The following is an 11655-nucleotide window of genomic DNA, read 5'->3' as shown; positions in this document are numbered from 1 at the left end:
GAGGGGCGCGGGTGAGGCCTGAGGGCGCGCGGGGCGTTGCGTGCGCGAGCGCGGCGGTCCGGGCGCGCGGCGGGGCTCGCTTGTGGGCGCGGAGAGCCAGGCCGAGCCCAGCGGAGCCGCACCCAGCCCAGCCGAGGCAACGGGGCCAGGCAGGGCCGCCGCCGCCGCTCCCCAGGGGAGGTGGGAGCTCGGGGTTGCGCTGGCTGCGGGGGGCGGACGGGCGAGACCGACCCGGCTCCGCGGTGTGGCGTTTATCCCCGTGCGGTGCCGTGCGGCTCGGCCGCCCACCCACCATCGCCTCCGCCTTCTCCCAGCCGCACTTTTGACACCTTATGGATGTCGTCAAAAGGGTGGGGGGCGAGGGCGGTGGTAAAGCACAGAATTGTTTCGGTTGGGAATCCCATTAAGCCCTGTCCAACCGTTCTCTAACTCTGCCCATGCTAACCCAAGTCCCTCAGCACCGCATCTCTGCCACTTCCCAACGCCTCCACTGATGGGCATTCAGCCACCTCCCTGGGGAGCCTCTACCAGTTGAGAAGCCTTACAGGGAAGGAGTTTCCTCTAATCTTCAGCCTAAACCTCTGCAGGTGGGAGCCTTTGCAGGATCTTGGTCTATGGGATGATCATGAGAAGGCTGAAGCTGAATTGTTTCTTTGGGGTGGTTACACTTTGTTTTGGTTTCTTTTTTCCTCTGCAGAAAGCTCTGAGAAATTCCAAGGGAAGTTGTCCAGTATTAACAATTGCAAATTGTGGTAGTCCTTAGTCCTGACCTCTCCTGAGGTCGTTGACAGCTGCAAACTGCCACTGACTTGAGTGGTTCCTACATTTCAGCCATGTGGTCTGCTGTTGCAAACTGTGTCTATAGCTACAGCAGGAACACAGCCCAGCTTTCACTGGAATTCCTGTCCTGGCTGATGGTTGTTAAAACTGTAGATAGTTACTAATGCTTTGTGCAGGAAAGTAAGGAGTTTTGTTCTGAAAGATAGCTTCCTGGCATTGATGAAATCATGGCACTGGATATGTGTTTGAATTCTTCTGAATTTCACATCCTTTATTGTTTTTTTTCTCCTAGATGTTTGCTGAAGGACTAACTAATGTGTGTGTTTGTTTGTTTTTTCTCTTTTTGAAGCAGTTAAGTGGATTGTGAAGTCTCTTGGGGAAAAAAAAAGTCATCCAAACAAGCCAACAGAAGATGTTTCGCATCATTCGGCATCAGCCTATGAGACTGCTAACCCAAACCAGTCTTTCTAGCACATGTTTAAAAGGGATGCTTTCAAGACCTGTTGCATTTGTGCAGATCTGGAAGTCGTGGTTCTCAAGCCATCCTCTTGTTGGAAACAAAAATATTATCCTGATGGGACCTCCTGGTGCTGGGAAAACAACGGTCGGGAGAATAGTAGGTCAGAAACTGGGTTGCCCTGTCATAGACATAGATGATGATGTCCTTGAAACAACCTGGAATATGAGCGTGTCAGAAAAACTGCAGGATGTTGGTAGTGAGCAATTTTTAGAGGAGGAAGGAAAAGCCCTGTTGAAGTTATCAGCATCTGGAAGTGTCATTTCCCTTACTGGGTCCAATCCCATGCATGCTGCTGGCATGCAGCATGTGAAGACGAATGGAATAGTTGTGTACCTGGACGTGCCCACAGCAGTCATCATGAGCAGGTTGCAGTCGATGAAAGTGGATCGCATTGTGGGGCAGTCTCCTGGCGTTTGTCTCAAGGACATACTTCAGTTTAGGAAGCAGTTCTACAAAAGGTGGCATGACATCCGTGTTCTTTGTGGAGGTGATATTGCAGCAGAGGTTGTAGCAGAAAAGGTACTTGATGCTGTGAAGAGATACCAGAACTCAGAACTGGAAACTTTCATTTCCACTAGGTCTGGTAGGTCTGAGAGGAGCATGGACAAAGACTCTGATAAATATTTCAGTGATGTCGTAACGGAGGGCTTAGCCCCTGATGGAGGACTCTTTGTTCCTGAGAAAGGACTTCCCAAATTCACTGCTGGAGAATGGCAGAGCCTAATAGAAGCAACTTACGTTGAAAGAGCCCAGGTGATACTGGAAAGATGCATACACCCTGCTGACATTCCTGCTCCTAAGCTGGCAGAAATTATTGAAACAGCTTATGGAGAAAACTTCACTTGTTCTAAAATTGCACCAGTCAGGCACCTGGCAGGCAATCAGTTTCTCCTTGAGCTATTTCATGGACCAACAGCATCGTTTAAAGATTTTGCACTGCAGTTGGTGCCACATATATTTGCATACTGCATTCCCAGAAGCTGCAACTACTTGGTTCTGGTAGCTACTTCTGGCGACACAGGGAGTGCTGTCCTAGATGGCTTTAGTCGTCTCCATGACACGGACAAACAGAGAATTGCTGTGATGAATTTTTTTCCTGAGGATGGAGTAAGCCCAATTCAGAAATCACAGATGATTGGCTGTCAGAAAGAAAATGCATGGTCAGTAGGTGTCAAATCTGATTTTGATTTTTGCCAGACAGCTATAAAGCAAATCTTCACTAACTCTGGTTATACTGGCTTCCTAACAGTGGAGTATGGAACAGCTCTAGCTGCAGCAAACTCCATCAACTGGGCACGACTGCTTCCTCAGGTAGTTTATCATGCCTCTGCATACCTTGATCTTGTTCATCAAGGTATTGTTCCTTTTGGAAGCCCTGTAGATGTCTGCATTCCTACAGGAAACTTTGGCAACATATTAGCAGCTTTGTATGCTAAAATGATGGGAGTTCCTATTAGGAGATGCATATGTGCTTCCAATGAAAATAATGTTTTGACTGACTTCATAAGAACAGGTGGTTATGATTTGAGGGAAAGAAAATTAATTCCCACTTCTTCACCAGCAGTAGATATTTTGAAGTCCTCTAATCTTGAGCGATACTTGTACATGATTGCTAATGAGGATGGGCAACTGGTGACACAGTTGTATAACCAGCTGGAAAATCAGGGCCACTTCCAGCTAGGGAAAGATCTACTTGGAAAGCTTCAGCAGGACTTGGTGGCTGGGTGGTGCTCAGAGGAGGACTGTCTGGCTGCCATTCACTCTGTCTATAGCACTACAGGATACATTTTGGATACACACACAGCTGTGGCTAAAGTAGTTGCAGATCGATTACAAGACAGAAGTTGCCCAATTATTATTTCCTCTACAGCTCATTATTCCAAGTTTGCACCTGCTATCTTGAGGGCCTTGAGAATTGCAGAAATAAACCAGAATCCAGTAAGCCAGCTTCACTTGCTGAGTTCTTACAGCCCACTGCCTCCAGTGCACTGGGGCCTATTGGAGACCCTGAAAAAGAGGGGGAATGGGGATCACCAGGTCTGTGCTGCTGATATGAGTATGCTAATGTCCCATATAGAAACCTTAATTCAGAGTCATTTTATGAAGGTTTTCTGATCAGCCCTCCACACTGTCTATGGCCACACCTTCTTAACAAGCTGCATGTTTTAACTGAGCCATGATTCACCTGGCCTGTGCCCAGCCCACAGTGTCTCAGCCACCGTTTTATACCCAGCTGTGGAGTTTTCAGCAGTATTTGTAACACCTGGGAGATTTGTGGTAGCGATGGAAAGTTGTGAACTCAAAGTGCAGAAGACTGGAATGCTTTTCTACAGGCCACACGTAGCAGATGCCAGGACTGCTGGCTGTCCTTGGCAGTGCTGTCTCCTTCACAAACCTAAGAGCTTCTCCCTGGAAGGAGGAAGGTAATGAAGTCTGACCTTTCTGAAACTTACAGCCCTTATTTTGTTGCCAGACTAATGTGGTCATTTGGGCAGTGGGTGAGAAGTTAAAATTTAACTCCCTTCACTTAGGGCACCAAAACATAAGATACTGTGATGATGTTCACATGTTATTAATGAGGATTGATTTCACTATAGACACTGGATTATGCTTGCATTGTTAATCCTTGAACCATTTGATTTGGTGATTTGTTATGGTGTGGAATGTTTTGTGTGGATTGTGAGGCCAGCTTTTATGTAAAAAAACCCCAACTGGTCATGTTGTTTTTCATGCCTTTTTGATGTTTTATTGTGTAAATTAGAATCCTTTATTCAATATTTATAATATTTTTTGATCTGTGACTTCAATGTGTTGTAGTCCCTTTCCTAGATCTTTTCTATTTGAACTTTCAGCTTCAGAATCCCCTTTTAATGTTATAAAAGAACTTGCTAGTATCAGCAGCAGTCTCCTTGAATAAGAGCCAGACTTCACCATTTATTTCTTTTATTCATAGTCCTTAGAGTCTAACTTTTATCCTTGAGGTCATACAGCTTTATTGTACTAAACACTTCTGTTTCCATGTTTTTTCTTAAATGAATTTCCTTGGCATGCATAAGAAAGTAGCTTCCCAAAGTGCTTGGCATCTCATTGGGGAATGTGAAGGATGAATACGAGGGTCTGGAAAGTGTGATAGCATCAGAAGTATTCATTGTGTAACCTAAAATAGATCTGTGTTAGCAGTCTGGTTTGGCTAATGACAGGTTCTTTATTGTTCAGGGTTTTTTCTGTCAGGGAAAAAAACAGAGCAGGTTGCCCTAGGAGATCATTTAACTGTGGACAAACGTGTTCTGCTGACTGCAGATTGTATTTGGCAAGGACGTAAGATTATAACTACATTTCACACTGGGAGAAATGGTGAAATGATGTATTGGCAGGTTTTGAATAGTGTGCAGATACAGGACAACAGTAAGAGTCATCAGATGTGAGAACACAGAGCTATGGGAGGCTGTTTCCCACTAAGATTTGAACAGGAAAAGTAATCAGAAGAAGCAGTAATTGATGACAGTGTAGCCTTTCAAAGAGGCAACGTCTTCTAGATGTCAGGACTCATCTGAGGCTTTGAACTGTTGCTTCCCCTCTGTGTCTGCTTCTACTTTATGCCATACGAGAGTTGAAGGCACCATCTAGTCAAATTTCAAGAGTTGTCATTTCTTGCAGCTCAAAGAGAAAGACCCAAGCATGATGTGCATCTGCCGTGGTGAATGCCTCCTACAATAAAATGACACGGACCTGCTGGAGTGGGTCTGGAGGAGGGCCACAAAGGTGATCAGAGGGATGGAGCACATTTACTATAAGGATAGGCTGTGAGAGTTGGTGCTGTTCAGCCTGGAGAACAGAAAGCTGTGGAGTAGACCTTAGAACAGCATTTAAATATCTGCAGGGAACCTACAGGAAGGCTGGGAAAGGACTCCTTAGAAGTGCCTGTGGTAACAGGATGAGGGCAAATGATTTGAAACTGGAGCAGGGTAGATTTAGGTTGAACATTAGGAAGTTCTTTGAGAACAGTGAAGTACTGAAACAAGTTGCCCTAACAGGTGATGGAGCCCCATTCCCTGGAGACATTGAAGATGAAACTTGATGGGACTTTGATCAACCTGTCCCTGCTTACAGCCACAGTTGGACAAAATTACTTCTGATGGCCCCTTCCAACCCGATGTATTCTGTGATTATTAAGTTAAACAGTCAGACCTCAGCTGGCAAAGGGTTTATTTTGGCATGACTCAGATGATCAATATTTCAAAGGTCATGGCAGCACCTCAAGTTTGCTTTGAAGGAGAAGGTATTAGTAACATTTCTGCTTGCTATTTTCATGTCATGTCAACCACACTAGCAGCTGATATGAACTGAGTAAGGAAAAAGAAGTTGCACTTAGTTCTGGGCTTTCAATTTGGACTGCATGTGTGAAAGGCAGTGTGTGTGGTATTGGTACATTTCTCAGTGTCTGAAGGCTTTTGCAGTATTTACTCAAGTTTTAAAATGATTAAACTTTGGACTTCATTATAACTTCAGTGAATTATTTCTGTGCACCGCATCTGCTTGTGGAGCCTAGTAATGGGCACTGTGAAATGCTGCAGCATGAGGTGATCCTGCATGTGGCACTTGTTTGTAGTGGCTGTGATGTGCAACCCTCTGCTTTGCCTTGTCCTGCTGCACCCAGAGGAAGGGAGGAGAAAACATTTCTGGTATACTCCAGCTGTACTAGCAGCAGGGCCATAGCATAGTAAGGGAAACGATCCTTCTGCTTTCCCAGCCCAGCTTTTCTGAGTGCCAGTCAGCAAAATACTGTGGTTCCACACATGCTGCTATTGTTATTGCTCTTCCCTCCCCACCACACACTATCAGTATTCTGAAAGATTCAAAGGGCATTAAAGTCTGAGTGCACATAAGTGCAGGGCTTTGGCTTTTGCAGACCTCGTGCACACTGAATATTTGTTGTCATGCAATATGAACTTCTTAGTGTGCTAATGATCAACAGAAGCATGTCTGCCTTGTGCTGGTTTGCATAGTTCTTTAAGGTACTTTGGTTTGGTGTACACCCAGTGTGCTCCAGTTTGGCTGAGGGTGTTGAAGTCTAAGTCAGTACAGCCAGGTTCACAGTGTGAGCAAGCATAGAGAGACATCTCCTCCACTTTGTTGACCTGGACTAAGAGCATAGCTTTAGTTGTGCTGCTGTTCTTCTGTATAGATAAATCTTTGCTGAACACTAATACCACACAAAACCTTGAGGACAGATGTACCAAATGGAAGGACAAATGTGGCATCTATATTTACACTTACAAGAGTGGAATCATAGCATCATTAAGGAAGGTACTTTGTTTTGCTTACAGCCTTGGCAGCTGCTCGTTACTTGCCTTTAGTCACAGTCCTACCTCACAGGGGCACAGTGATTTGAAGGGTGGACAGGGAGGACTTCTATCCTGGTTTTGCTGTGCCAGAACGCTAGGCCAGCCAGGGGCTGCAGGCTAGCAGCAGCTCTGAGGCAGCCAGGACAGCTGTGCTGAGTTGGGTGCAGGTGTGTCCCATACCACCACCATCACACTCAGGGTGAAGGGGAGAGCTTGCTGGGAGGAGGGGAGCTGGGAGCTTCCTGCAGGGTTCCTCCTCACCCTGCTCCTCTCCACCCCTGTCTAAGGCCTGCCTTGCTGTGTAGTATGACAGCTGCACCTTTGCTAGGTGGGTATCGCTCCATATGCTTTCTGTGGCATTGGTATTAGTTTGGCTATTTCATTAAATCCATTTTCATTTCAATCCATGGCTTTTTCCCTGCTTTCCCCTTCTTTGCTGGGGAGGGATGACTGGGTGATGGAGTGACTGCTACAATGTAACCCCAGGTGGGCTAAGCTTTATATTTTTGAGGTGATTGAATGTTTTAGCAGATGGGACTCCAAGAGGAAGATTCTTTTTTCAGGTGACATTAAGAACACACAGTGTTAAGTGTATCACATTCAACCCATCTGAAATACAACTAACAAATGCTTATCCACTGTATATTTTTGTTAATAAATACTGCAGGATCCACCCTCTACCACTTTCTTTGCAAATATGTTGATTTATCCTTATCAATGTGAACTGGGTACAAGAAGTGGTTACAAGAAGGATATGTTCCATCCTCTGCTTACTTGAAAGTGAGGTCTGTAGTAATTGATCTCATAATTCACTTTAAGATTAACATGTTGTGTCAACATGTTGTGTCAACCTGGAAGGAAATATGAACAAATAAACCCACATAGAATCAGCCAGGTTGGAAGAGACCTCCAAGATCATCCACTCCTACCTAGCACCCAGCCCTGGCCAGTCAACCAGACCATGGCACTAAGTGCCTCAGCCAGGCTTTTCTTCAACACCTCCAGGCACAGTGACTCAACCACCTCCCTGGGCAGCCCATTCCAATGCCAATCACTGGCAAGAACTTCCTCCTGACATCCAGCCTAGACCTCCCCTGCCACAACTTGAGACTGTGTCCCCTTGTTCTGCTGCTGCCTGCCTGGCAGAAGAGACCAACCCCACCTGGCTACAGCCTCCCTTCAGGTAGTTGTAGACAGCAATGAGGTCTGCCCTGAGCCTCCTCTTCTGCAGGCTGCACACCCCCAGCTCCCTCAGCCTCTCCTCACAGGGCTGTGCTCCAGGCCCCTCACCAGCTTTGTCGCCCTCCTGTGGACACCTTCCAGCACCTCAACATCTCTCTTGAATTGAGGAGCCCAGAACAGGACACAGTACATCAAAATACAGTACACAGCATACTGGACACAGTACAGCAAAAATAGCAAATGTTGTAGAATCATTAATATTGGAAAAGACCTCTAAGATCATCAGACCCAACTGTGAATCCAACACTACTGTGAGCATGTAAAATCAGAATTGTCGAGGCTGGAAAATGCCTCTAACATCAGTATAGAAACACTAAAGCAGACTTGTCTGGGGAGTGTATTCCAAGGAAGTGGCATGGTAAAGGAAATATCCCATGGCTTAGTATGTCACAGAGTCACAGAAAGATAGAGGTTGGAAGTGACCTCTGAAGATCATTGAGTCCATCTGTGCCTGCTAGAGAAGGACCACCTAAATCAGGTCACACAGGAACACATCTGGACTGGTGTTGAAAGTCTCTAGAGACTCCACCACCTCTCTGGGCAGCCTGCTCCAGTGCTCTGCCACCCTTAAGAAGTTCCTTCTCACGTTTAGGGGAAACTTGCTGTGTCTGAGTTTGTGCCTCTTGTCCTGTCACTTGGGACAGCTGAAAAAAGGCTGGTCCCATCCTCCTGACCCCCACCCTTTAGGTATTTGTAAACATTAATAAGATCTCCCCTCAGCCTTGTCCTCCAACTGAAACAGCCCCAAGCCTCTCAGCCTTTCCTCACAGGGGTTCAAGTATCAGAGATGGTGAATTTGGTTCTGCTGCCCACAGAACAGGCTGTGTGCTAAACAGGCTACTGGGTGTGCTTGGCCTTGTTCTTTCTGTCCCTGGATAGCTGCAGATGGACTGCTAATGCACACTGCCTTGAGTCATGGCTGTTAGGATATGGCTCATTAGTTTTAAACTTCATTATTCACTACGTGGTGTGATGGGTTGGGCAAGAGATGCTTTCATTATGGAAATGAGTGTACACAGGAGGAAAGTGCCTATGCAAATGTCAGCTGTGTTGAATGGAGGTAATTATTCCTGGTCTTCCCAGGCTCATGGAAGTTAAGGGAGATTTTACAGCTTATTAGGTGCTCTTAGATCCCTTCCTTCTTTCTATGGAATATCTTTGGTTGGAAGAGACCTTCAGGAGCATGGGGTCCAACCTTTGACCCAGCAATGCAGTGTCCCTAAGCTCCAGGTCCACACTGTTTAAATACCTCTAGGAATGGTGACTCCACCACTGCCCTGGGCAGACCATGTCAATATTTGAGAACTCTTTCAGAGAACAAATATTTCCTAATCTCCAGCCTAAACCTCCCCTGGCACAGCTTGATGCCATTTTCTGTAGTTGTATTGCTTGCCACCAGGGAAAAGAGGCTGTGCCCTTCCTCACTCCAACCTCCTTCCAGGTAATTGTAGAGAGCAATGAAGTCTCCCCTCAGCCTCCTCTTCTCCAGACTGAACCACCTCAGCTGCTCCTCCTAGGCCATGTGCTTCAGGCCCTTTACAAGCCTTGTTGCCCTTCTCTGGGCAGGCCTTGGCCCCTTACTGTCTTTCCCATAGAGAGGGGCCCAGAACTGAATACAGTTCTTGAGGTGTGGCCTCACCAGTGCCAAGTACAGTGTCATGATCACCTCCCTGTCCCTGCTGGCCACAGTGTTTGTAATATGAGCCAGGATGCAGTTGGCTTTCTTGGCCATCTGGGTACTCTGCTGACTTGTATTCAGTCACTGTCAACCAATACCCCCAGGTCCCTTTCCAAGATGCAGCTTTCCAACCACACAGTCTCTAACTTACCATGAGGTTGTTGTGACAGAAGTGCAGGACCTGGCTCTTGGCCTTGTTGAACCTCATACAATTAGCCCTGGCCCATTGATCTAACCTGTCTAGACCCCTCTGTAAAGCTTCCCTAACTTCTAGCAGAAGGACATTTCTCTCTGCTTTTGTGAGCAAACTGTGATCCACTGGCCAGGTTCAGTTCATTTCCAAGCTCATAGCAAGACCTGTCTAAGACAAATTGGAACAGTGTCCTTTTTATACTTCAGCTCAACCTTTTAGGCACCAACCAAAGGCTGGAGAGGACAAAGCATGCTCACAGGGTTCTGCTTTACAAACATATCTTGGGACAAATGTATTTTATATATGTCTTAGACTAGCTCACTAAATTCTGTGCAAATAGAGTCAGCATTTAGTGGACTTTTTGACTCGGTTCATGTGGCAATCAGAGTTTGATTAAAATGCTAATAAATGCATCTCATCTCCTAATGAAACTGCTGCTCCCTGCATCATTAATCATCATTGTACACAGATGAGGGCAGGACAGCCATGGTCACAGTCCTTTGCACCCAGAATGGGTAATGAGAGGAGGGCTACACGCTTCTGAAAGGGGATGCAGGAATAGCTCGTGCCTGCAAAACCAGTGTTTTACTAGTGGGCTGAGGCCAACTAGAGCCAATTAGACCCAGGGTCAGGTCCTGCACTTGGATCACAACTACCCCATGAACACTCCAGGCTTGGGGAAGAGTGGCTGGAAACTGCTCAGCAGAGAAAGACCTGAGGGCATTGGTCAACATGCAGCTGAACATGAGCTAGCAGTGTGCTTGGGTGGCCAGGAAGATCACCAGCATCCAGGTCTGGATCAGGAATAGTATGTCCAGCAGAACCAAGGAAGTGAGGTGATGGAGTGGGTCCAGAAAAGGGCAATAAAGCTGGTGAAGGGTCTGGAGAACAGGGCTGCTGAGGAGCAGCTGAGTGACCTGAGGTTGTTCAGACTGGAGGAAAGGAGGATAGGGAAAGACCTTCTGGCTCTCTACAGCTCCCTGAAAAGAGACAGAAGCAAAGTGGGAATTGGTCTCTTTTTCCTGGTAATAAATGCTAATATGAAAGGAAATGACCTCAAGTTACATCAGGTGAAATTTAGGTTGCAGATTAGAAGAAACTTCCTCCCTGAAAGGATTCCCAGCCAGTGGCCCAGGCTGCCCAGGGAAATGGTTGAATCCCTACGCTTGGGAGAGTTTCAGAGAGGCAGAGATGTGATGCTGAGGGACATGGTTTTTAGCCCCAGCCTTGGCAAAGTTGGCTGATGGTTTGACTCGATGCTTTTAAAGGTCTTTTCCAACCAAAGCGCTTGTGTGATCCTAAGTAGGAATGTAGTTGGAAGTGCTTCTAGCGGCTTACCGCTTGTGGCCAGCAGATGGCGCTCCCAGTAGAAGCTGGAGCCTGCTCTCGCAGGGCTCTACACCAGAGGCTGCCGTGAGCCTCTCGCTGGGTACCAGCTTCGGAGCTATATAGAGTCAGTAACATGGAATTAATAAGAGTTTCGGTACGAAATCTTGATAACTAAGTTAATATTCATTGGTACGTGGAGTACCCAGGAAGATGTGGTGGTTCCAGGCCAGTGATGGGTGGCATTGTGTGGCTGCTAAACACTTTTCACCCTGTAAGCTTGAATCAACTTTGCTTTAATACGAGAATCTAAAGTAAAACTCCCTTCTATTCTTTCATATTTAAGTCACCAGCACAAATGATACAACCCCCAAGCGTCTGGGGTTTCAAATAGGATGCTGCTTATGAGGCTTGTAGTGAGTTTGGGGAGAAAGAGCAGATAATAGTATTAGCAGGGGGAGAAAAAAAACCTAAATAGTTTTGCTGTGCAGGGAAAGATTTTTCATAGTTTAATGTTAAAATGACCAAGCAACACATTCTCAATTCCCTGTCATCCAGGCTGCTAGCAGAG

The 11655-nt window shown here is 46.3% G+C and overlaps 1 protein-coding gene across 3 annotated transcripts; it reads left to right on the top strand.

Moving 5' to 3' along the window:
* The first annotated feature begins 82 nt into the window (after window positions 1-82).
* On the top strand, window positions 83-7325 carry THNSL1 (threonine synthase like 1). 3 transcript variants are annotated; one of them, XR_010306537.1, is made up of 2 exons: window positions 83-587; window positions 698-988. XR_010306537.1 is itself a non-coding variant. In XM_064162478.1 (2 exons), exon 2 carries the CDS (start codon window positions 1193-1195, stop codon window positions 3413-3415), a length of 2223 nt encoding a protein of 740 aa, XP_064018548.1. In that variant the 5' UTR covers window positions 83-587; window positions 1133-1192; the 3' UTR covers window positions 3416-7325. The 3 variants fall into 3 exon arrangements, 2 of the variants coding, with proteins under 2 accessions (XP_064018548.1, XP_064018549.1); XM_064162478.1 differs by lacking the exon at window positions 698-988 and adding an exon at window positions 1133-7325; XM_064162479.1 differs by lacking the exon at window positions 698-988 and adding an exon at window positions 1130-7325.
* Window positions 7326-11655: the final 4330 nt, after the last annotated feature.

The sequence above is a fragment of the Pogoniulus pusillus genome, chromosome 23, assembly GCF_015220805.1.
Source record: "Pogoniulus pusillus isolate bPogPus1 chromosome 23, bPogPus1.pri, whole genome shotgun sequence".
NCBI lineage: Eukaryota > Metazoa > Chordata > Aves > Piciformes > Lybiidae > Pogoniulus > Pogoniulus pusillus.
Note: the sequence above shows the minus strand (reverse complement) of the source record. Positions and strands in the feature narration are given on the sequence as shown.

Excerpts from the sequence above, each read along its gene's own strand:
- THNSL1 (XM_064162478.1), top strand. The coding sequence starts at position 1,193 with ATGTTTCGCATCATTCGGCATCAGCCTATGAGACTGCTAACCCAAACC.